The sequence below is a fragment of the Pomacea canaliculata genome, linkage group LG4 (genome assembly GCF_003073045.1).
Source record: "Pomacea canaliculata isolate SZHN2017 linkage group LG4, ASM307304v1, whole genome shotgun sequence".
NCBI lineage: Eukaryota > Metazoa > Mollusca > Gastropoda > Architaenioglossa > Ampullariidae > Pomacea > Pomacea canaliculata.
The window spans coordinates 17,789,098-17,816,133 of NC_037593.1; the positions used below are offsets into that span (position 1 = coordinate 17,789,098).

Below are 27,036 nucleotides of genomic sequence, written 5' to 3' on the forward strand. Positions count from 1 at the left end.
ATGGATGGTCATGTTTGTTACCAAGGATGGTAAGGGTCTGAGACATTTAGGTCTTAATTTTCTGTGAATTTTGAGAACTTCCCTAAAAGATTTACTATAATGGATTCACAAATTTCAGAAAACAGAGGTACTTCATTTGAGTACTCGTGGTCTATGAGCTCCATCTGTCAACATTTCAATGACTGGAGTCTCGCTTTTCTGTTTTTGCTTTATTTATGCGACCAAGTACTGAATCTTAAAGATGCTCAGACTTCCCAGACATTTTCATTTCCTTGTTGCACTGCTATACTTTCTCATCCCTCCTCCCTTGTAGTCTTAAATGCACATACCTGACAGTACTAAGCATATGTTAGATGTAAATGGACCACAACATGTGACCACAACATTAAATAAATCATAACATTAATAACAGCAAAACTACAAACATAATGTACAGGGGTGGGATAAGCGTTGGCATGAGGAAAGTTAAAGTGTAGGTTACAATAATAATAATAAAAAAAAACACAACAAAAATTTTTTTTGCTAAAGTTAGGAAATTAGAAGGCAGCCTTTTTTTCTTTTTCTTATGAGTTTTTTTTTTAGGGTTTTTCATTTGTTTGTTTTACAGGAACAAGGGTCATATGCATTAAGGCCCTTATTTTTTGTTTTTTAAAAAAATCTATTGCATCACAAAATGTCGGCACTGATTTGTACCAATAGGACTTCAATGGCTCACCATGCAACATGGAAAATGATGTCAAAGATTACCAATAACATACTGAACATGATTTGTCATCATTGCCAAATTCTATGATATCTGAGATAAATATACATATCCCCTCTGTACCAATACCAATACAAGTTGTGTATAAAAATATGCATTTACTTAATGGGTAAAATCACACATGCATTTCTGTAACATAACCTCCATCTACCTGCTGAACTGTCCACAGATGTGCCCTTGCTCACTCACATGCAGCACAGTGAGTTTGTGATCATATGGTCAATTTTCTGCATGAAATGATAAGCAATGTGGAAACTGGGAAGGTAATGCCAGTTGGAATTTCAAGATATGAATGTTCTGATACAAAATGGATATCATCACCAAACTAGCACAAAAATTCTGTGGGAATGGTTGTTTTCACACCTGTGGTTATCAGACTGTGCACCAATAAACATGGCTTTAAAATGTACTGCATTATTAGGTGATGTTTGAACAGATCTACGGGGTGTTAAATAGGAAGAGAAGAATTGCATGTAATGGTCAGGAAGTAGTATATGTTGAGGAAAACAAAAATAGAAAAAGAACTAATGGTTTACTCTTCTGACATCCTGGATATGGCTAGAAGTAGAGAAGATGGCAGAAAATAGAAAGAAATGCACTTTCTGACCCTGCATGCTACTATCATGCAGCTGACTTCTCTGATTCAATTTTGGTAGTGCTTTAAAAAGGCCTGAGCATCACACAGCAGATCTGTGCCCAACACACATAAATAAACTTTGAACCAGAAGTAACATAGCAACAAGCATAAATCCAGTTCGCCCATAAAAATCATATAGATTAGTATTATCCCCACTGCACAATTTTTTAAGTTGAAATCAGCTGGCTCTTTTATAATGAGGTTCTGCAAAGTTAATTTCTATCACACTGCCAATGGACTACGCTCCAAGGCCTCTTCCATCAAATAAATAAAAAAGGGGAGCAATACACGCTAGCCTTGAAGATAAATGCAAAAAAAAAGAAGCATTTCCAATGGTCAAAATCACACTAACCACTTGAATATACACAATCCCTATAGATTATAGAACCATTTAAATGGACTGCTTCATCTATAAAATCCTAACACCAAGCCCATAAGCATCCATCTCAAAGAGGTCAGACATGATATAAGTGATATTAAGAATTTTACATGCACAATAGGATTAAAGTCTGCAAATAGAAAAAGAATTCTCGCAAATGTATGAAAAACTTACATCAGTGTATGTCTGCCCACTTCTCAATAAACAAATCTAATGTGGCTTGCAGGTGCATAACAGTCCCACACATATCTGCATGTCCAACAGTTTTTAAATGTCAGATAACTTACACATGACTCTACATTTCAGATAGTCATACTTTTTCCATTCCTAACCCACTAGCAAAACACATTGGCACAATCTCTCATAGATAATGTTATCAACCCTATCCCAATCTGTTTACCTCTGCATGTTCACTAGCAGGGAATAGACTAGAGAAGTTGCTACAATCATACTATTGATAGAGTATACCACTCCCAGCACTACACAATGAATGATTCAATATCACAGAGGAGATGGAAACGTGATTTAGGATGAAACTAGAAGTCAAGACTCATCTACATAGTCTGTACCATTAAAAAAAAAAAAAGAAAAAGCCAAGAAACTAAGTTGTAACACAAAATGTCCCAAAATTATTACAGTAAAAATCCATTATTTGAAAACAACCTGTCATTGTGAAATTGAACAGCTTTCTTAACAAGACATTGTTATGCTGCCGCAAACTGAACAATTGTTCTGTGGGAGTTGCATGTCTCTTTTGGCCATTGTCTGCAAGATACTCCATTAATTCAACTGTTAACAGCATTTTGTCCAGTGATGAGCACACATCTTCAATTTCTTCCTCTGCACTATTTTGTCCTGACCTAAATCTAGCACCAGGACTTTTGCTCTTCAGGTCTGCTCAACTCCTGTGAGGTAGCAGTGAAGAGATCTTGGTCTTAGCTGAACCATGTCAGTACAGCATAGTCACACATACTCTCCCTTTTTTTTTTTCTGTGTTCATCTCCATGACTTGGCCTAACAAAGCAAAAACCTAGACAGGCTGCTGCTGGCCAAGAGGCCTTTCAGCCATGTTCTTTTTTTCTTGAGGAGAAAAAAAAAAGCCATAAAAGGGTTACACGCAAATGCTCTTTCCCTTTTTTACTAAAAAAAAAACCCCCAACAAATTAGAAAAGGTATGAGCCCCCGGCTTCCACACACACACAAAAAGTATGGCACTCGAATATAAAAATGACAAAACACTGGAGTCTATGTGCTTAACTCTTCAGAACTACTAAGTCTTTGATGATAAACACCTGATAGTGACATTAATCTGTGCTAAGTCTATATAGTTTCTCTGTTGTGTTAAACAGTTAATACAGTCTTCCAGCGAAATCATACTTCTTTTTTTTGTGCCACCCATATTATTTCCCCTAGTTGATATAGACACCTGGCAAAGCATAGCCTTAAAAAAAGGAAGTCATGTCTGTACTACCTCAAAATTTTAAACAAAATTCATACGCTAAACTAATATTCTTGGTTAAGCCCTTTCCTGCCTTCAGAACTGTGAGGAAAAAAAATCAAGCAGCTTTATGTTGCCCCCAAAATATATATAACTGAGCCAGTCACATCAGGCAATTATCGTAAAAAAGGGCCTAAACCTCCCTGTTCCTCTCTTCCTGCAAACAATTAACTTTACTAGGATGACACTGCCCCATCACACTCGCTACTGTGTCCAGCAACCCATTCCATGCACAGCAGCCAAACTAGGCTAGGGATGAGTGATACCTCCGAGTCTGCTAGTAGCACCTCTCAAGACTACACACGAGTCACCTAAAGGATTATACAGGAGAGCTGGAAATATGGAAGAATCAAGGAAAGATAATCACCTCAATGTAAAAGTACACTCTGCCCCTTGAACTTTTGTTGTTTATGGGCAGAAAAATACCTTTTGGCTTGCAAGCTGTTTTTCACAGACTATTCACACAAAAGTTGACAAGATTAAAGGCGCAAGAAAACACACATGCTTCACATGTGTAGGTGCCAAAGAGGAAGCATTGACATCCAGTTATGCAGCTGCCTGAGTGTGGCAGTGGATGTGCTTGGTCCTAGGTTGTGGTGGCCCACAGAACAGCTGCAAGACTTGAGATTGCAGAAGAATGTGCTGCTCCAAAACAATTAGTCTGTCTGTAAGGGGAGGCCACATTCTCCCCAAGCTCAGGCAAAATACATGACTTTGATGGTGTCTGGGTGTGCCGTCACTGCTCGTGCCATGACAGCTGGATTACGGTCTTCACTGTTGTCCGAGTGTCTGCTGCCCTCTCCACTGCAAGAACAGGTAGAGCCCTAGGTTATTCGATTGTTTTTATTTTTATTTTTTTTTACTTCATGCAAATCTATATAGAATCCATTAAAAATGCAAGTAAAAAGAAACAAATAGAGGAAGAGGGTGCAAAGCAAATGGACTGATGCTGCCCAACAAATGACTGACCTGTCATGCTCTTTTTCCACCAAATGGTATCGAGCACGGAAGGCAACCAGGTGGGCATAATAGGCTGGTGCTGGGATAGATACAGAACGAGTACATCGCACGTAAGTGTGGCATAGCTGGTAGGTCAGAATTTGAAGTTCATCAGCACTGAAACGATTGTCGTCCCACAGCACATGGTAATGAGAAGGCCTACTAGTGCCCTGTGAAGGAAAGAAGGAACACAGCTGAAAAGCATGTTGTATTTGGTCCATCTCAATGCCATAGATTATTACCATGTCATGTTAAAAAGTGAATTTAAAATAATAAATAGTGAGGAAATAGGTGGAACCCAAAGTCATAATTATGCTCACTCCTTTTGATGCGTCATTTTATATATAAAAATTTCCTTTCACAAAACTTTCCATTAAATCTGAAGGAGAACTTTGCATGCAAGTATACAAACTTACATATACATGTAAATTAATGTACATTTTTTTCTCTTTCTTCCTCTCTTTACAGCCACATAACTAGATGTTGTTCTGCACATGAGAACAGGAAAACATGGTAAGCATGCAGAAGGTATCTTCAAGGATTAAATTACTCTCTTCCCTACCTGGATACCAGCATGACTGCAGAGGTAGAAATCAAACTCAGTTGGATGTGTTATTCCCATGTCCACTGTTGTTCCAGCAGGAATGTTACCACTGCGCCCTGTCTGGTCTTTGCGATCAGCACAGAAAAGACGTGTATGATGGCGCTTTTGAACTACAATGAATGTGATTCCTGGACGATAATCCAGCTCCAGTTTTGTGCAAGCTTCACGGATTGCCCGTAGCTCATGACTTAGCACCTGCAAAATATTAGATTCCTGTTTTTCGGCAGAAAAATAACTTACTTCTCGTGAGCAGAAATGATGCATATATGCCAAATTAAAAATTCTAACAAATATACCATTTTTAGTGGTAAAATTTCTTTCTTCGACTACTTACCAGATGACATGACTATGTGGAGATATCACCCTCTAGTTACCTCAAATTCAGCTGTCCAAATCTGTTCTGGTCAAACGACCATAGAACAGTAGGACATGAAATCGGTTCAGCCTCCCTTCCATTCCTACGTGTCACGCTAGTCAGCAATCAACTCTAAGTGTCTGGAACCTACTGCGGGGATGGAGGTAGCTGTCATGTCATCTGGTAAGTACTTCAGGAAAAAAATTTTACCACTAAAAATGGTATTTCTTCTTTGGACTGAACCAGATGACGTGACTATGTGGAGACTAACAAGTGGAGGGAGTGGTAACCCACCCTGGCAGAAAACCTAGTGATACACTAGGTGAAACAGATCCAGAGGGGCTGTAGGGTGTCAAGCCGCCTAAGCTGTTAAAAAAAAGCTGCCTCTGGGCTAGCGAAATAGGCTGTCACACCTACCCCATGCTGTGCTGCTGAGCCACTGACAATCCTTCTACCAGCATCAGAAAGGGTGCCAGGTCCTACAGGTAGAACCTGGGGAACGTCATAACATGCCTTTCTTTAACCTGAATGGTACTTTCAGGCCTTCCCTTCTAGCCGGTTAAAGTAGTGGTACACGCACTACTTCATGTGCTTTAGCAGCACGTGAGGTCACTGTAAACAGCGTTACATAAACAGATCCTAGAGACAGCTGATCCCCCATTGTCTGTGCTTTTTATAGTACTGCAGCTAACAAAACAAACTGTGTGAGCAAATCTCACTGAAACCTATTAGTGATGATTCATAAATACGGGCATACTTAACAAAGATGCCAGTAACTTGTCTCTGTTTATGCTAATGCTGTTTACTTATCTGACAAGGACAGAGACCGCTTTACCATAACAATTAACCATAGCCTCCGTAAGCAGTGAAACAAAATGACAGAACTTTCCCAACATATCTGTCAGTAAAGCCATTGGTGTCTGTGTACCAAAATGCTTAAACACAGTCATAGAGGTGAAACAACGAGCGAGCATCTATTCCGAACTTTACTGCTGAAGTATATGCAGGATCCAAGCTTGCATAACTGTGCTTAGATAAACAAGGTGAAAGTCCTCAAGCACGTGATGGCAGAGCGGCCAGCTTCTCAATTATAGGCTGCGTGATGTTGACAATTCCGCTGTTCACTAGCAGCAAGGTGGCGGGAAACAGATGGATAACTCTGTGAACTACCTGCTACTGCTTAACCAAAGTATATGCCATCATTCACTGATGGAATACTTGTATCTCTCTGCCAGCAAGACACTTCCAGACCTGCCGCACTCACAAACATAGACCCGAGTGCTTCCTCCTTTTATCATGATCATCTTCACTTCCGCCTCTTACTGACCCATGCATGCACACGTGCATATATGCAGTCAACATGCTGGTGGGTATAATATGTGGCAACAAACTATCACAGAATAAAAACAAAATGATAATCTTATATCAACCTCAGCAAAAGCCGAGACGTCGATAGCCCCGGCAAGGGCAGGACGTAGTTGTCAACACCCACTAACTCAAAAAGCATTCATCGACCAGGAGTATTAACAGGAGCGGACACAGAAGGACCTAGAATGGGCTTCTACATACAACTTGAGTTTAGTCAAACTGCATAACATGTCTCAACATGCTGAAGTGTTATCGGAGGCTACACAAGTTCAGCAACCCCCTGCATGAGTCACGAAGCCCAACGGCACACATTGGTGTGGGGGCTGGGTGGAGGTGCTAAGTCGCTGCCATCGACAGCTCCCCCATGAACAGAATACTGTGCACAGAAGGAAACAGCATGCTTGTGGTCTTTTCTTTCTTTTAGCAACACGTGTGATCACTTCAATACATACCTCCCTTTCAATACACATTTTAGACACTAAAATAAAGTGCATAGACATCACTTGGCCTGATAGGACGCCGACAGAGAGGGGACAGGAGACACATGGCCACTTCCATCTGGTCTATCTCTCTTGTACTAAAAGAATAAGGCATCAGTCTCATGTAAATGGATTGTCATTCGGTGTCCTGAGGGAGATGAAGTAGATATCTAGCCTTACTAAAGAGCATCAGACAGGCCAATAAGCATACTTTCCCTTTTGAGATAGCTAGAGGGTGATCTCCACATAGTCATGTCATCTGGTACAGTACGATAAAGAAATAGACAACAAGTGCAGCAATGTCATGACCATCTATTGCAGTCTGTGCACAATCTTTTTCACAAATGCCTAAGATTACTTATCTCATACAAATAGCTTAACTCTTCACCATGTGCTATTGTGAGCCAGCAAATAACTGGTGGAAATTGTATAGGTCAAAAATAATACAAAACTTACTGCATGGAATTGTCCTTCGCTGACTCCATCACGGTAAAAGATAATGCGAGTGGGCTTGAACCGCGTGGAGCGGTAGAACTGTATCAGAAGTTCCCGAACCATGGTGGCCAGCTCGTATATAATTTCTTGTCGGTGTTCTTGCACCCGTACTGCTGCTGCATAGCGACTAGGATGGGCGTCCATGCTACCCACCACCTACCATACAAAGAGCCAATGGTTAAAAAAAAAACAACAAAAAAACTTGTCTGCACATGCACGTGCATATGCTATGTATGCATGAAATGCACGCATGTGTGCAAATAAACATAATTTTATAATGAAGATATTTAGTTACATAAAAGAATAAATGAAATTATTTATTGAAAGCAAACTATGGATGCACATTAAAGGTAAAGGGATAACTGTTAACCAGCATTCTTAATGTTACCCATCAGGTAAAAAAATCAGGGCAAGCAAATGGCTGGTGGTTAAAAGCACATCCTTTTATATTTGCACAGGCACAACCTCAACATTTATTGACGATGGTTTGGGATTTTGTGGGACAAATTTATAATAAACAATTTTTGTGGACAGAAACAAGTTTTCAACAAATAAAAACATCTTGATCTTAGGCAGATCCATCCTCGCACATGGAAACAAGAAAATAGATAATGTGCCTTGTATCTCTTGCCATTCACTCAGCTATACCAGGAGACAGCAGAATGAATCCTTTTTGTGTTTGTGCAGCACATGCATATGTGGAATCAGGAGTAGTAATTGATCTTATAAAAGGATATGTTTGTTTTAATATTATTAAGAAATTGAATTATGAAGAAGAGACCATAGCGATGAAACTGATAGCAGCAAGGAAATAAAACCTTAGCATTTACTAAGTCAGAATTCTCCTGGGATGGGTGTGCACACACGCATACAAAAAAAACCAGGCTGTGTAAAAATCCTCCAGTTAACAATGCAGTACTAGTGACCTTGATACAATATGGACAGAGAAGGCTCTCTCTCTCACACACTCAAAGTCTGAACAGCAGAGTCATTAACAAGTGTCTCTAGAATTCAACTACTGAGCTATAGATTTCCCCTTTAGCTTACTTTAATTTTTATTTTCAAATTTTAAATTTTTTTGGTTGTAAAAAAACATGCATCTACACTTTTTTTTTTTTTACCGATCTGATTAATCTAATCTATAGAGGGGAAAGAGACCCAAGAATTAACACTTTTTTTGCTTTGAACAAAATACATATAATTTCTCAACAAAGTCTGAAGCAATCAAATACCAATGCAGCTATCTTGTTAGTGTTATATTTAGCTTCAAGCCATGGCTTGTAGAAAACAGTTAATATCCTAACATACTACTTGCACCAAGACCAGCTCAATCAATCACATTTTATAAATCCAGTTAAAAAGTTCTGCACACCACAGGCTGCCTTAAACTCACACCAGTGGCTGGTTGACTGGTCTATGTGATTAAATGACATCCTCATTATAAATATGAACAAACTTAAGGGGGGGAAAAAATCACATGGAAACAGCCCTGCCACCCCTCATTGCCAGTGCGACATAATTTTGTCACCTTGCTCCGACATGGCAGAGTTGTTCAAGTAAAACTAATCTGAAACTATTAGGAAGATGCAAGATAATAAATACATAATAACTAATATAAACAAAGTGCTGATAAACAGCAGAAAACAACCAGTGGACAGTGAGGTACATATAGGCACACTGAACAACATAAAGATGAGGTACGAGATTAGAACGTCAGGCAATGGATGAAGGTATGAAGCGATGTAGATAATATAAACAGTGTAAGATGGAGTCATTACATTATGCTTAGAATGACAGCAGGCCAGGAAGTTAGGAATAGTAATTCAGGGATAGTATTTTGTAAACATATGTTTTCAGAGAGCGTTTGAATGTAGCCTTGGAGTCCAAGTGGCGAATGTGATGTGGATGAGAGTTCCACTGATTAGCAGCACAGAGGGAGAACATCCACTGTCCGCATGTGACCGTCTATGTGGGAGGGAGCATAGAATGCAAGAGTGTAGTCAGACAAGATTTCAGTAAAGTAGTGGGGAGAGGAGCCTTCAAAGAATCCATAGCATAGAGTTGAGAGCTTGTAGTCTATTCTAGCTTTAACTGGTAGCCAATGAAGAGAGTGAAGAAGTGGTCTGACATATTCAGATTTGTGAGTCCAGAAAACAAGACCAGCAGCTGAGTTCTGGACTTTCTGGAGCTTATCAATGAGGTATTGTGGACAGCCACCAAGAAGAGAGTTGCAGTAGTCTAGTTTAGATAGAACAAATGAGCAGATGAGAAATTTGGTGGATGAGATGGACAGAGTATGGCAAATGGAGCTGATCTTCTGGAGCTCACAGTAAGCAGCATGACCAATGTGAGAAACATGCTTATCAAGAAACATGTCAGCAGACATTATGCAACCTAAATTACATGCTAAAGTAACAAAAGGTACATCAACATTGCCTACACGAACAAAGACAGGCAGCGAAGGGTAAACTCTGGCTCTCCTCTTTGAAAAAAATTAAAGCTTCTGTTTTTTTCATCATTTTATTTTAACTTTTTGTGAACCATCCATTGAGCTGAGTGTCATCAGCAAAGGATCGATCTGATATAGTGTGAGACTGAATTAAAGTAGTGACTTTATGTAAATGATGAAGAGGATGGGACCAAGTCAAAACCTTGGGGGACTCTTGAGCGTATAGAGACTGGGGGAGACACACAGCCATCCACTATAACTGAGTCCTATCTGAGAATGGGAAACTGAGAAACCAGTCGAATGGGGAGCCTGAGATGCCATAGAGAGTAGTGAGTCTTTGAATGAGAGTAGTGTGGTCTATAGTATCAATGGCAGCAGACAGGTCTAACATGGTGAGTAATGAGATGTCACCTCTATCCAGTGCAGACAAAATGTTGTTTGTCACCTTAAGCGGGTAAGTCTCAGTGCTTTGAAAAGGGCGATAAGCAGACTGATGGAGAAAGACAATTTTCAGAGTTAGGATAGGACAGAAGTTTCTTGAGAACTACTTTCTCAATGATTTTGGAAAGAAATGGCAAGTTTGAGACTGGTTGTTAATTTGTCTAATATGTTGATGCCAAGGGTAGGCTTTTTAACAGTGATTTCACTAAGGCTGTTTTAAAGGTAGTTGGGAAGATGCCAGAGGACAAGCTATAATTTACTATTTCTGTGAGGGCAGGGAGTAGGATGTCAAGAAAGTCTACCAGTAATGGGGTGGGAACTGGGTCCAGTGGACAAGTTGTGGGTTTTGACTGGAGCCTGATAGTCCTAAACTCACTTTCCAAGATCGGATGAAAGGAAACAAAGGAGCATTTTGGCCCTGCCAGATCATCGACATGGTTAGCAAGAGCTGAAGGGTGCACAGGCAGTTGAGCAAGTTTAGCTTGGAAATCAAGAATCTTGTGAACAAAAAACTCAGCCTGTTTGTGAGGCCCAACATGTGTTGCAAGCCCTAAATAGGCTCCTACTTGACAGACAAGAATTGATGTGAGCACAGAGGAATTCAGTTTTGGCCGCATAAACAACATGACTGCATGTTTGGCAGCATTCAGCATCTATTTATGACAGTCAACCCAGACCCACAAAACCTTTCAGCTCGTTGATGCTTCGCCTTCGCTCTCTGCAGCTCAATGCGAATGCTGGGATACTATGGCGTGTTTGTTGGGGTGAACTTGGGCATGCACAGCAGGATCATGGGCTTCCAGCATGGAGTGCAGAACACCCACAAGCCTATCAGCAGAAGCTGAGGGGCAAAGGGATAGTTCGGTTCCCACGTCATTACGAAACATAGACATGTCCATGTCACGGAGATGGCATAGAGTGTGAAATGCTGGTGTCAGTGCTGGGCAACTGGCTGACAGATTAATCAGCACACAATAATGATCTGAAGAGAGCACATTTGAGACAGAAATCCTTCATATGACATGATCTACAGGTCTGTGCACCACCCAATATACATTTAAGGATACATTTCGTTAACAAAAAGATCACTGTCAGATGCGAAAAATGTTCACTTGCAATTGAATGAGTGCTTCAGTAAAGTCACTGTTAGTGTTATTTATTCATGAGAGGAAATTAACAAATATATACACATATGAAATCTTACATAAGCAGACATCTGTAAACAATTATATATATGTGCATGCATGCCTGCGCAATCAATACTCCCACTTTTACTTCCATCCAGACACCTTTCTTTCACATAAATAAAACAAAAATAACAAAATTTTGATTCTAAGAAAGAAAATGGAACTAAAACTATAAATCTATACTCTGCCACTGTAGCAAGGTGTTCAGAGCAATCAACAGGAAAAGCTTTCAACACACAGCAAACCAAACAAGGAAACCAATTTCCATGGAAGGTCATCTTTATACAACTGGGCAACTTTTCTCCAGTTACCATTCCTGCTAGAGAATCAGTCTGCTCTTTTAATTGTTGTCAGCTATGCTCTGCTTAGTGAATGTTTAAGGTATTACTACTAAGAAATTTATCCAAAAAATTTGTATCCTAAAAGAGTATGCCAAAGGCTGAAGAAAATAAAGACAACAACAAAAAAAAGCAATGGAAGATTTGCAACAGAAACTTATGCATTCAAGAACTTGTTTCCTTCCTCTGAGATAGTGCCATACAGCACAACAAGCACATGGCCAGTGTCATTGGCTCTTGCAACATTACAGGGGCATTTACTATATCATATATAAATACCTGCTTAGGGGAATGCTAGTAATTACTGAAATTCATTCAATTTCTTATGTAAATCAAAGATCAGAAACATATTTTACAAGTATTTCCTACCCTGTATATATAACATACTAGTTATAAATCTGATGCTTAATTCAGTAATTCCACTCATCTTTAACAGATAACGAACAACTTTCACTAAAAGTTTAAAGCACTATGAAGAATGCTTTTCTTTTCCACTTTTTCCCTTAGCTTTGGATAATTCTTTGTTTTTAAACACACAGATCTCTGTGTTGCTTTTTCAGTAAGACAGAAGAATCTTTCAAAAATATGTTACGTGTTTTTGAAAAACAATTCACAAAGTAATAAATAATTACACTTAATAAATACTTCACTGCCCCCAAAATATTACCCATGGTTTTTATGATTTTTAGGAAAGTGAAAAATATGAGAGTTCAATACTAACACTTTTTCTTTTCACAAAACAAGTTGCACTATACTTTTCAATAAGAAACTAGAGCTGAGAGCTGCAATAAACAGAGCACAGCAGACAGCAGACTATTTCTCAGCATGTGGGAGAGGACTTACTGCTGCTATGGAAGGTTTACTGGAGTCGCCGGCAGGAGGGTGTGTGACATCAGCACCAAGAAATATGATCGGCTCCCGGAACACCGCCGGGCTGCAAGCAGAGAGAAGTAGTACCTTTGGATAGGTCTTCATAAGACAAAAAAGTACCAGTAGTGTATACCAGCCACCAGGCCATGAATTTACACACTGGTGAGTCCAGAGGTGCCAGAGGCAGGCAGCCTTGGTTGTGAGTGCTCCATATTTATCTATGTTTCGCCTGGCAAATTCAATTAACCACCCTGACAATGTCCTAAAGCACGAAGCTGGGTGGTGTTGGATGGTGCAGCAAGCTGTACAATACACTTGTAAAGCAAACTGTCACACCTGTTGAATCCACAGGAAACACAACAGCATCTTCCTAACGGCTTTATCCTTTCACATGCACACATATAATGCATGTGAGCACATATGCTTATACAAGCACCCCCACTCTCTCAATCACTCCCATCCCAGCTAAAACAATGAAGAGCCACTCAAGCATAATGTCCGTCTCTTAATAGTAGGAACCCTCACAAAGATTACACAATTCACACTTTTCCCAACAGGCAGGGATGCCATAACTGGTGCTTCAAATCACCTTTGCTGCTTTCACTAAAAACAGTAAACACCAGACTGCCTACTGTTCTTTATGTTTATCAATAGTTTTCGTGCACTATACTGGTTTTCAGAAATGTTTTGCGCAAATCTCAATAGCAGAACAAGAAATTCATAAATGGTGGCTTGCTGCTCCAAAAAACATGTCTCCACACAAACATTATTGTCATGGTGAAAGCATACTCTACATTCTCTTGATGTTTCACAAAGTGGACAGCACAGTCTTTTTTTAAACTGTTCTTCTCTTGACTGTAATTAAAGTTGTTTTTGGCTGTACTGTTATTTTTTTAATACAGCATTTAAGTTTCTTAGTGGAAAAAGTTTTTAGGTCGGAGTTTCGTGAAGCTTTCTCATTCACAGAAAGATCACTGGATCAAAAGCTACAAAACCAAAAGAAAAATATAAAATTTTAATGTTTACAAAAAAAAAAAAAAATCACTGAGCCAAGAGGCTTTTCCTCCTTTTGGGTATATCACTTGTACTGTCCTAGGCTTCCACGATAAAAAATACCACTCATCTCTTCTTGGGGTGGGTGGGGGAGAAAACGTTCATACCCACTATTAGAAGGAAATCGCTGTCTTATTTACTATGATCCAGCTCAAACTACTTTGGAGAATAACTTGGGTCTCTTCCTCCTACATTATGTGACTATAAGGAAAACATCTGAGTCTCAATACACAAAATAAGATGGTTTGCAGGGTTTGTCTCTTGGCTGGCTTGTTTCCGAGGCGAGGCCAGGTGCCAGAGGTCCAGCACTATTATAACAGGGCAAGTCAGGAGAATGATCAGAGCAAGCATCTAGGTTTCAGGGCTGCACAGTGGAACTTACAGCACCGATGGTGGGTTTGCATTTGTCTCCCACGGGTGGGTGAGTGATGCTGGCACCAAAGAAGATGACTGGCTCATGGAAGACAGCAGGGCTGCACCCAAATATCAGATGACCGTGTACTTGCTTCCATGAGCATGATTATTATGGGATACTTACTCTGCTATATGCATATGTGAGAAAACAGTGTACTCTTGTACATGCACCCATCAAATACAATTTGATTAGCTTTTGCTAACAAAAAGAAAAAGAATTAAACTTCAGCAAGGTCTAGCAGGTGAAAGATATGTAAAACAATATTTCAGACTCTTGAATTCTAAACTTTCAGCTTAGGATGCTGTTTTTGAAAGGTGTTGGGTTTCTTAGGCAGCATACTCAATAAGAGAAGCTCAATAAAATTAAAAGTTTTCCCAGCTGAAAATCACTGCTATCATTTGGAAAAAAACAGTGGATTCTCTGAAAGGGTGGGGGGGAAAGAAAAGAAATTCCCAACAGTAGAAAAAACAATTTCAAAACTGTCTTTCTTCTAGACTTATCAGATGACATGACCATTTAACACCGCCAGCTTTGGAATCGCACCCCCTAAAGTTTAATAGTGGAAGTTAAACTACAGAGAACAGTTCCCCTCACTAAACACTACCCCTGAATTACCCGAAGTAGTTGGAAAGTGGGAAGATTTTATGTCATATTATCTGGTAAGCCACGAAGACAAACAATTTACTTTTAAAGGTGGAACTTCTTGTGGGCATTTTTTAAAATGGTTTCGCTCTTGTGAGGAAAGGTAGGAGTACACAGTGCTGACTTTTACAAGCAGTTTTCTCTAATTGCTACCCTAACCTTGAGGCAGGGTGATCAGAGGCGGTGCTGACTACCCTAGCAATAAAACGTCTTTCTCAGCTGAGTACTTGCTGTTGGCATTTAGAAAGCCAAGGTGAAACAGTTTGCAACTGAGGGAAGATAAAGATGTGCACCTGCTAATCTCATCCCCTTCTTGTCCACCATTATGAGTCTAGACATCATTCATGACTTAACTCTCTCCATGCATTACCATGTCTCCTCTTTGGTGGTAACATTATTTTCCAGCAGTTACCATCAAGTCCATAAAGGCTGCCTTTCACATGAAAGGACATGCGATATAGGGCGTAGGGCATAAATTATAAACATGAACACTTGCCCTTGGTTGAGGTAGTACTCGTGTTTGACATCCTTAACCAATGGCTTAGTGACCAGAAGGCACAGGTTTTACAGCTGACAGTGTAAAAGGCTGGGAATCATATGGTCATGTCTTCCAGTAAAGTGAAAGAAGCAATTCATAATCACAGGTGACTGATGGTGAAACATTGACTATGGAGTGCCAAGAGAACACTGGTCTGTGAAGTGGTGGTAGTTGCCAAAGCAAACTTCACTGACTATCCCAACTGATAAAGAAGAATTCACGAGTCTGAGTTGGATTCAAACAAAAAATACTGATAAAGATTGAGGTACGTCTTCTCCAAACATGACAGAAAATTTACGTCTTAAAACATAGTATTTAGATTGTCAATTACAAAACTGTTGATGCTAAAAGCAACATCTGATCCCTAAAAAAAAAGCAGAACATTAATGTTGAGCCTGCTAGTCAAGTAATCACGGAATACTCTTAAGCGAAAACACTCTTTTGACAGACTGCAAGAGTTAACATATTAAGATTATGCTTACCGTATGCTAGGCAGCAGGATGCTGTTAACACCACCCAGTTTGACATTAATCTTGAGACACAGGTTGGACAATGTCTGGGGGGTAGTTTTGTTTACATTTTTTGACTGCACACACTGGGTAGCTAATCCAAACAAGATGTCACCCACTCGCTTAACTTCAGCTGCACACAAAATGGTGGCAAGTCTTTAGTTTCGTGAAATGCAACAATTTGGTCCAGTCTACGGGTACTTTGCCAAAACTTTTACAAAGCATTTTACAGAGAAACATGTAAAGTATATGTTTCTATATGTCTTTCTGTTACTTTGATACAAATTCAGACTACATAAGAGAAAATCTAGACCTGAAATAACAGAATAACCAATGAGCTGTTCAAAGTTTATTAGTTGAACAGTAAAGCTGACAGAGCAGAACAAGTCCAAATAACTCACCATATACAGGTGTCTTGCCAGGGAGAACAACAACAATCAGCTGCAGACCCTGGTAAGTGTTCTTCAGATACCGAAACATGGGTTCCACCTGGTCAGGGCCAGTGGCATACTTGCAGAAGCAAGGCTGCCCCATGATAGGCATGCCTGCATCATTAGAAATGCGTTGAAGATTCTGTGTGAAGTTCCTGTGAGTAGATAAGAGCAGGAAAAGAATACTGATCAAAATTCAAAGTGGCATAAGCAAGACTTAAAGTTTTATTCATGAACTGTTCCTCTCCAACTCCCCCCCCACCCCATGTTTTCCTTGAAGAATTTATGCATACAGCTGAATGCTTTTCTATGTATAAATACAAATACATACATGTGTACTTACACTATTTCCCCCTAAATTTTTTTTCCATGTTCCTACTCTGAACTGGTTCACAAGGTTTGTTGTCAAGAAACTGACAATCATCCTGTCTTATTTTCAATTTTTACTCAACTTTAATATTTTTCCACATATTATTATACATAACCTGGAATATGCTTCACAATTTCAATTTCTGGCTCTTTCAAATGTTCTCATGCATGCATATACATGCAATGGTAAAATAACATCCTCTTAAATAACACAAACACATGTGTCCTTGTGTGCATACCTCCCCTTTTAAATACACAAATAAATGGCAATCTAGAATTCCAAACCTTAAAGCATCCTCGCGGACATTGCGCTGAGGAGCAAAGCAGGCAATGGCCCACACTCGTATCTCTATGCCATAGTAGAACTGTTTGCCACGCATATCCCACACACCCTGATTGGGTACAGCCTGCGCTTTGGTCTAGATACCACAAAAATTACAATAGCTCAAGAAAAAGTGCATACTTCAAGGATAACAACTATCGTTTTCTGATCTAATTTTTTTAACTAGACTTTGTGCTGAATTCTTCATTTAGCAGGTACAAATATCTACATGTGTCAGGCATACACCTATTCATCCAAACAACTAAACCAAAGAAAGAAATGCACTAAAATGATCACACGAATCAAACATAAAAACCATTCAAACTCCAATAACTTCAAACTTCAATTGAAATATAGTTATGAGACCAAATATAACAGCTATAAGGCACATCATAAATAAAAAAAAAAAAAAACAAAACAAAAAAAAACTCATAACCAGATGAGTAACAGGATTGCCGTTTTCTACCTTACCTCTCTTTTGTTTCAAAGCTTTCTTTACAGCATATCTCCTCACACCTGTATCTCCTTACCCACATTTCACAATCCCTGCTCCTTGCAAATTATATAAAATGTTCATGTCTCCACTGACCACTTCACTGTTATAATCATTCTGCGTAATATTTACTATTTGAAGTTCTTTATAGCTCAACATTTAAAATCAAGTGTTACATCACTCAGTTAAAACAAAAAGCATAAACTGAAATTAATCTGATTTTAAAATTTACAATCCACTCTTTTGGTGTAGCTACAAGATCCTGTGACATTTGTGTATTGATCGCTTATTCATATCAATTGGAGTTTTTTCCCCCTTAAGACTTAAACAAACAAAAAAAAACAAAACCAAACTACATTTTCAATGATCTTGTAATGTGAAGGATTACTGGCAACTGCTGGCCATTCCTTCATCACTCTTTTTACAAATCACTCCCAGATTTCTTAGGTACAGTTGCTGTGATGGGCAATAGCAAAACCATGGTGCAAAACTCCACAGCCCAGTGGTCCACACGTCACAGCACCCAAAAAAGCAATTAAGCCAAATGACCAGATAAACAGGCATCCACAAGTGCACACCACCACTCTTAAACAATTAACTCACAGCATGGGTCTGCAGCTAGGACTAAAGAAGTATGTTAAAAAAAAATGGGGACTGGGGAAGATAAAGATGTGCACCTGACAAAAAATGTTTGCCTTCGTGTGGGTTCCTTCTAGAATGCGTATCGCCAGCAAACTTGCTATGACTATCCCATGATTCATTATTTCAGATCTATGCCTGTTTTGCCCTCACTAATAACAATGCTAATTACAACCACCTTCATTCTCTCATGCAATGGTTTCCCTCTTCCCTCCCCTTCCCTTGCACCACCCACCACACCCCCTTTCTTTTATTCCAAAAGCTACAGGCAAGTAGCATATCTCTGTATTTGTGCTCTGTACTGCCTCCCTTAATGGTATGCAACAGACCACAAAATTGTACACAAACACTGCACATTAAGCAGCATGCCAAGGGGGAAAGGCTCATTGACCAGGACAAGAGAAATGCATTCTGACGGGGTCCTTTTCCAATGGCTAAGTATGTACTGAATGCTCACTTAGCTAGAAGGAACCCATTTTAAGCTGTGGATGCATGGACCATAACCATAGAGAAAGAGAACTAAGGCTGGGACAGTCAGAAATTGTCTTACCCTCCCTCCATACTGCAATTTAGGGGCCGTAAGAACTCGCCCCTCCACTTCCATCATTTGAGTGCTTATGCTGATTCCAAATGTTTGCAGGTATGGGTCCGCATTGAAATTTGCCTTGCGCACCTACAGTTGAGAGAAGAGTGTGCCGGGGATGGCAAAAATAAATTGAAAAAAAAAACAAATCTCAGTGAAAGTTTACACTTTCAGTTTTTTTTTTTCCAAAAGAGTTGCAATGGTGATGGCTGCTGAAGATCTGCTGTCACCTGGCTGGTATAAAGCTTTACTTAAAGCAAAGCTCCCTGTTCAGTTTTGTGCAAGTGCTGTCACTGCCCCCTCTGAGGTCATATTAAGAGGGCTCTGAAAAAGCTTTCTGCCTGTGCCTAAGATAAAAAATCATCAGCTCAATTCTTCTCAGAAATTTGAAGCATGTCGCAACACTTGGAAAATTGTTTTGGTGATACAATGTGCTACAGAGGTGGCAAAAGCAGTAAGGTTTTCCAGAGCCCAAATATAAAGAAAAACCAATCAGTTGGAGACAGGCACCACTGCAGAGATTTGGAAGGAAAAAAAAAACCAAAACAAAACAAAGCAGACAAAGAGAGGACAAAACAAAACAACAGGTCCAGGAGCTGGCATCAGATATAAAATGGAAAACGTGTATGCCTACCCGTCCTCCATATTGCAACCTGGGCACAGGGAGGACGCGGCCTTTGACCTCGGTCATTTGGGTATCAACACTGATGTCAAAGGTGCGCAGGTAGGGGTCATTGTTGAAGTCAGCTTTTGACACCTGGCAGGCCGAGCATGACAGGAGAGACCAAGCCACCAAGTGAGACAATCATCATGGGCACACAATGAATCAGCAACAATATCTCATGAACAGACACATCAGAACCTCACAGCCAGCAAAACAGGTTGCAAATGCTGGGCTGTGAGGTTCACAAAACTCAGTCAGAATGTTTAGGTATGCCAGTGGAACCTGCACAATGTCATTTTCTCCATCACCTAATCTACCTTAACAGCACCTGCAATTCACTCTCTACCTGTTACAAAATATTCAAGGCCAGCTAAGTCAATGGGCACTATGCGCTGCTATTGGAGGATTCCTCTAATCTGAGCTACTTTGCTTTTTGAACTTGCTCAGTAATAACTGAAAATTGCTTGTTGTCATGTTGGACTGTCATTTCTAAATACAACGCTCACACCCCCATAAATTGAATCAAATGATGACATTTATGTTAACCTTAAAATTTACTTAAAAAAGGAGGGAAATAAAATCACCAAGTCTTTTTTTATTACCAGAAACAAATAGAAGCAGAGAGGGACAAAAGAGAAAGCAATGTCTATGAAGATCAAATTATTTCAGAAGCTGAATGTGGGTTTGTGGATGAATTATGTGTAACAAGAATAAGAAACAAAAATAATTCAGTGCCCATGACTTCAAATGACCTATACAAAGCCTCTTGGAATTTACCTACATTTATTCAACCTTTCGATTCAAGTAACTAGCTGTCATCAGCAAAAAAAGTTTTGTACATAACTGTCAAAAATATAATTTGCTAATGTTACTTTGAAACATGAAAAAATATTGGATTTCAAACTTACTGAGTAAAAAGGAATGGATATATTTTTCAAAAAACGTAAAATATTTGATAGTCTGGTTTACTTTTTTCCCCCCCTGCACGACCTATAAACTCACCACATATATGCACATGCATACATACAGTCACGCATGCTTACACATGTGCTCAAAACTGACATGCGTGCATACACAAACCTGTGCATCTTTTCCTTTTTTTTTTTTTTTTTTAATAAAGAGACAGACGAGCATCTGATATATTGTCTGCAAATAGCAACAAGGTCTTTAACAGAAGACATGGCAGACTTCACTGAGCACACCTCTGACTTGAGAACACAACTTTTTAGCAGTGCTGATAGGAATGAAAGCCACAGCTGCAGACTGGTGGTCACCAGTTCAATACCTCTTATTAAACAATTCTAAACAGTTCTTTTTCAACAAGCAGCAAAATAAAAAATAAGTTTATAATGTCCAGTATTATCCTTATATTTGACTTACAAAATAAAGGTTAGTTTACTTTCTTCATATTAGGGGGTGGGAAAGCAGAATAAAAGGAACTGATGAAGGGGTGGCTATAAACTTTTCCCTTGAAATAAAGATAGCATTACTGGTACATTACAGTGTACACAAGTCAGCTTTGTTATTCTTTGTAAATACTGATTTTTGAGAACTTGAAGCAATTACAGTATGGTTTTCATTAGCAGCGTACAAAAGATGTGCAGCACAAAAAAGATGGCATGTTATCAACTATCCACCAACTACAAGACACAAATGCAGCTGCTTCAGAGATGAAAACAATGACCCCCAGATACACCTAAAAATGGAAACAGACCAAGACATGGTGGGTGTGCAACAGATAATTTTGTGTATGTGTGTGTGTGCAGGTATAAGTGTGCATGCACACGCACACGTGTGGACATGCCCACAAAAGCATGCATATAATGTGTAGATGCATACATGACTGTGTGCACACCCACCCACACACACACACCCTACAATATTAATGTTTATGTCAGTTATGAGAAAATTATTTGTATTATAGAATTCTGACAAAAAATTTAATATGCTAATGCAGTAAATAGTTCTTGATTATATGAGCACCACAACCGTGAGTTTCATATCACTAGAAACTGTCCCCCATAACTGTGATACTGGTGGCTTGATCTCTCATGCCTTTTATGGCACAAGTCTGGGTACTATATCTGAGTCATAGCCCATATTCTAGGCCTGAAAGTGCAGACTATTGAGGAGAAATGTTAAATTAAAAATATGCATATATTTTCAGCAATGCTCAGTTGCTTACATCTGAAAAAGAACATTTTTGTTTGAAAGGAAATGAGCATGCTGTCAGAAGGTATGAGCATGAGATGATTTACATATATCAAAAAGATCAGCAAGACTAGTCTGCTTCTGGATGGATTTTCTTCAATAACAAATTTCCTCCTGTTTCAAGAATCAGTGTTTGAAGTGATGTTGATAAGCAGCATACTGAACAAAACAGGTAACACAGAAGTACTAACAGATATAACAGTACACTTTGTCTTCTGGAGTCGAGGTTTTTTTCCCCCTTTCCTTCCTTTCTGCAATATACACATGCCTAGTGTGCTGTTCTCAAGTGGTATGTGTTGTTTTCATAAAAGGAAAGCAGCATATTATGCTTCAAGAAAGCCTCAAGTGCCATTAGCACAACTTCTACCTAGAAGAATATATACTTTTCTTTTTAAAATTACTAAAAGCTCACCTATCCCTGAAAAAAGAATGTAATATTCTTCAGTCTGAAAGCTAAATGAATGTTCAAGCCAGCAGTTTCTTGCCTGCTTACAAGCCCAGTGCAAATTTTGTGTGTCATAGCCACAGTTTTCTACTAGAAACATTTCCAGCTGGTCAACGTTGTAGTTTATTACAGCAATTTCCCAACCTCCCAAAGCAAACTCTAGCAAATTCTCTCCATTACAAATTAATGAAAATTTTTTAAAAAGAGAGACAATTAGCTGTTGTCCCAAAATATGCACTGACTGAGGCAGGCAGCCATCTTGGGGTACATTACAGGGGACTATTTGTATGCAAGTATAAACAGCAAAATTGTTAGTGATGCAAATCCACCTTATTTGTTCATTTATAAATTTACTTCAGAAATGGAAGATGTGGTTTGTCCTATACATTTGCACACTCATGCATGCACAGACACACTTTTTACATTATGAACTGCAACAACAGTGGGATAGTGGAATAACAATACTGAATAGTCAGACAAATATTGGTGTATTTGCATCCTAAACAGCTACATCATTCTCCCCTGAAAATGTATGACTAGCTGACAATGCTCCATAACCTGCTCTCACTTCAGCTGAAGGAGGCTGTCATCACTTGCAACAGTACGAAGAAAATTTGCAATTTCCTTTACTTTTCATGAAAATTTGCTCACTTCACACAGCCACTTTGCCGAGAGTGAGATTTAGTTTGCAGAGCACTGTCACTCTTGGGGGAAGATTCCTGTATTTGGCGGCTCAAGCCAAGAGTGAGTTGCCAGACCCAAGCTCTCAGACAAAAACAAACACAGCTGAGCACCAGCAAGCTCAGCATCAGAGACTACTTCTCGCAAATAGGCTGCAAATGCACTTTGAAAATGCTATACACAAGTCAGAAGAAAATAAGCAACAGGATATAAAATTATGTTAAATGGTCAGCTTCAGTCACATATCCTAATTTAACATGTAAATAAACACATAAGCATCCCCTGACAACACTTATGGAAAACATTTGCACAAAACTATCAACTTGTTTCAAATGTGATTTCCCAACAGGCAACATATACATTTTGTGAATATTGTCTGATTTTAAATTCTTGCTATGAAAATAAATTAACATTATTAATACCAATTTGTAAATTGTATGATAAAGACAGACTTCTGTATTATTTTTATCAATGATGAATGAATGACAGTAAGATAAACTGTGTTTATCAACAGAGATTATAATTTTACATGAAGACTGCTTTTAAGCAGTTTTGTTGAAGTATATATTAACATTTCAAATGTCCTATAAGCTCATATGTCACACACCATAAAAAATGCTTACCAAGTTGTTGATCTCTTTTTCACGGTCCGGAGCTGACCTTGCTGTCGCCTGAATGAATAAGAAATATTTGTGAGTTTTTTATTTTTCCCTCACCATTCCATTGACCCCAAAGAATGCCCATGCAAAAATACATCAACAAAATAATACAAATTCCTCCTCATATGAATATAATTATACATCTAAAGCATATTTATCAATGTCTGAACTGACTAAGCTCTCAATTCAACCACTGCAAATATTGATAATGTTCTCTATCACTAATTACGGACAACACGTCCAAATATGTCTGCAAGACACTTTAAAAAAAACCAACTGTATTAATATTTAAGTAATATTTTTTTCTCGGTCTTTTCATGCACACAGACAGAATTTGCATGTGACAAGGTTACCGTTAAGTTTAAGATAAGAAATAATAAAAACATTTTTTAACATGGACAATGCACATTAAAAACATCAAGAAAGTAGCCAACAAGATATAAACAAGATCTGCAAGCCTTTATAAAGTTTGGAGAACAGAAGCAGGAGCAGGAGGTGTCACATTAACTTACTTAGTATAGGAGCCTACAGCTCAGTGAACCCCGTTTACATTTATCTATATCTTCAGTAAAGAAAACCATACAACGCTAAGGTCATAGAACTGCACTCAAAATTCAGCATTAGTGGAAAGGATGCTGTCGTTCACAAAATACACTTATGTCTATTTTATCGACTTTAGAAAGAATTTGCGACATGGAGTTTTTCCTTTTTATTTCTCTCTCTCGTATATTCTGAGAGTCACAATGCTGTAAATTTACATAGGGCTCAAAAACAGCCAATCTGCAAAAGGGTCATGATAATGACCATCTACTTAGAATCTCCTTGAGAATAAACTAAAATATGTTCAATGTTTAATAATAAGATGCATCAAAAGTGATATGGTGTCTTTGCTATCACTAATAAATTTTAAACAATGACTGATCTCATCTACCTCAAAAATGTGGTACTAGGTTGTTGCAAATGCTACATCAATGCCATGCAGACTCACAAGCATTAGGTCTACAACTATCAGTATCAAAGCTTTTGTGGTTGAAAATTTAATGAATTGTGACTACAAGAGACAATAGTTGATAGTAAACACTGAATCTATGGCCAATCATTATAATGAATTTAACAAAAAAGCGCAAAATCACATGAACACTACTCCCAAAGAAATAAAAAAGACAAATGATGATAATAAAAAAATCAGAAAGCACTTTTATAATTCCCATCCTACACAAGCTGCTTACTAATGAAAAGCCTGGCACTTCATTGCACACTCTTGAATATGTCCTAGCCAAACATTCACACACAAAATCATACCTGGATGTGCACCTAACAAGACCATCAAGTCACTTCAATAGTGACTCTCTAGAAGGGGAAGGGAAGGGGGTGTGGGTGCAGAGAAAAAGGGGAAAACATCAAAGTTCATGCTCAAAGAGCATGCTCAAGTAAGAATGCAGCTATGTGCAGCACACCTGTGGCAGCAGTGGGTTGTATTATTTATTGGAATTATTCAATAAAGCTCAAGTGTTAGCCAAGTGATTAAGTGAAAGTGTTGAAAAGGTATTCAAATATTCTTTAAATAAATATGCATTATGATCATCCTTTCTATGATCAGGTATTATTACTACCTCTCTCTGCACACCTGTATCTTCTGGATTTAGATACCTCAAAAAGATGTTTTTCCCCTACTCAAAACCTCTACCTGAATGATAAAACTTGGCAGAGCAAAAAGGATCTACATAAAAACAAGCCTACATAAGTGTATGTAACAATCATAACTGTAATGTTTCTCATGTGCAGGTGTACTCGCTTATAAAGGTACATGTTAGGCCACCCAATAAAATCACTCTTGAGGAAATAGGCTAATGACAAATGGCTGGATAAATAAATATGTGCATATTTAATGTAACAATATGCAACAGTAGATAGTGTGGGTCAACAGTGACCAGGCAATGACAATAGGAACATTTTTTTAAAATTTAGGTATGGTTCATACTACCTTTCTAATTTAACTTGCTGACAGCAACACACATCCCACCCCCTACTCTGCAAGACTACCTGATCAATCCTACTATGAGGTGAGCTTGTATGCAAACTGTGATCTCCTGTTCTATTGATTCTTCCCATTTCCCCTGGCCCCTCCCCCAAATAAACAAAAAGAACACACAAAAGGTGATCATACTAGAGTTTCACATAAACTGAACAAGGCTAAGCTACTATGCATATGAAATATGAGGACATGACCTTATCTGCAACATTCATTTGTAAAAACTGCTGATATCTTTCTTGCATGAGTGTAATTAGTATTAGCTACATTTTTAAATTAATTCTTATAAAACATAATTTCAAGGGCCTAAAGTTATACAATGTATTTTCCATATTTATACTTGGAAATTAAGGAATTAAAATCTATGGTTCTGAATCCTTCTCATCTCCATGTCATGGTTGAATGATTTTTTCATGACGTGTAAATGTGATAAATATCTTGTCTCTAAGCAAATGTGAAATACATAACTGTGATGGACGTATAACGACTTTTGAAAACAAAAAGGTACTCCTGTTTATTTAGCATTAAAATCTCATTAAAGAATATCAAGTTTCATGTTGTATGTACTTGTGGTATATGACTTTTATACATTGTCTTACAATCTTGCTATATATAAAACTGCCCAAGGTAAGACCCTGTGTTGTACTGATATCCTGTCCACTGATTTCAGATCAAGACCTATGTGTAGCTTGACTTGTCTCTAAACATACATCTAAGATACATGACACCTGCCTATTATCTCAAAACAGATGCAACCAGTCCAAGATAAACATTGTAACACCTGCCTACCTAAGCAAAGACCTATTTAGTCTTTTTAAACAAAAAAGGTCAGGGAAGCCTGTTATCAGCATGTTTAAGCTTATTCTGTGGGATCTATTCACATCTTGGGAGCGGAGGGGAGGTGCATGGCATAGCAGGTTGCTGCATATAGCGGCAACTTATTTGAGAGACCTTGATCATGGTTGATGTCTGCATATCTGTCAACTTCTTGATGCATCGCTGTCCTCCAACAACATTGCAAACCTGAAACATCCACAAAAAGAGATTTAACCACTATAAATTTCATATCAATTTATGTGTGTGTAGGTCTGCATAGGGTGGGGAGTAGGATAGGATACTGGCACACACACATATCTGCACACAATTGAATAAATGTTTCCTTCACACTATGGAAGATAATTTTACAAAAGCTACATTTGACTGCTGTATTATAAGAGACACTACAATAAGGAAAGCAAAAGCACACATGCCAATCATTCCTACGCTAGCCTCACCTCTAGAGGAAGATATGTATGCTTCTGCTCCTGTCCTACTTGCAAGCAGGGGAGATGTGGAAACCTGCAAAACAAACTCCCTTATTAGAACAACTGAGAAAGCCCTTCAACTGCATTTAAGATTATCTTAGAAACAAGTGAAACTTGGCATTGCTGCAACAATCAAACAATGACACGTCTGCAAAGCCAGTTTCATTTCTACTTTGCTGTCATT

At 38.6% G+C, this 27,036-nt stretch overlaps 1 protein-coding gene across 6 annotated transcripts in view; it reads right to left on the reverse strand.

Annotated features, from left to right (window-relative positions):
* Positions 1-194: 194 nt before the first annotated feature.
* The window catches only part of LOC112563315 (protein argonaute-2-like), a 40,827-nt gene continuing 13,985 nt past the window's right edge, over positions 195-27,036 (reverse strand). For 2 of the 6 annotated variants that reach the window (XM_025237189.1, XM_025237195.1), the window contains 12 exons: positions 26,823-26,886; positions 26,500-26,571; positions 23,481-23,528; positions 18,824-18,946; positions 17,105-17,238; positions 16,421-16,605; positions 15,993-16,152; positions 12,836-12,926; positions 7,539-7,733; positions 4,839-5,093; positions 4,247-4,446; positions 195-4,081 (listed from right to left, as the gene is read on the reverse strand). In XM_025237189.1, coding sequence (XP_025092974.1) covers positions 3,973-4,081; positions 4,247-4,446; positions 4,839-5,093; positions 7,539-7,733; positions 12,836-12,926; positions 15,993-16,152; positions 16,421-16,605; positions 17,105-17,238; positions 18,824-18,946; positions 23,481-23,528; positions 26,500-26,571; positions 26,823-26,886 — 1,636 coding nt within the window. In that variant the 3' untranslated portion in view covers positions 195-3,972. Of the gene's footprint in view, positions 4,082-4,246; positions 4,447-4,838; positions 5,094-7,538; positions 7,734-12,835; positions 12,927-14,297; positions 14,389-15,992; positions 16,153-16,420; positions 16,606-17,104; positions 17,239-18,823; positions 18,947-19,490; positions 19,614-23,480; positions 23,529-26,499; positions 26,572-26,822; positions 26,887-27,036 lie in introns of all 6 variants that reach the window. The other 4 variants (XM_025237193.1, XM_025237192.1, XM_025237194.1 and 1 more) reach the window with 4 other exon arrangements.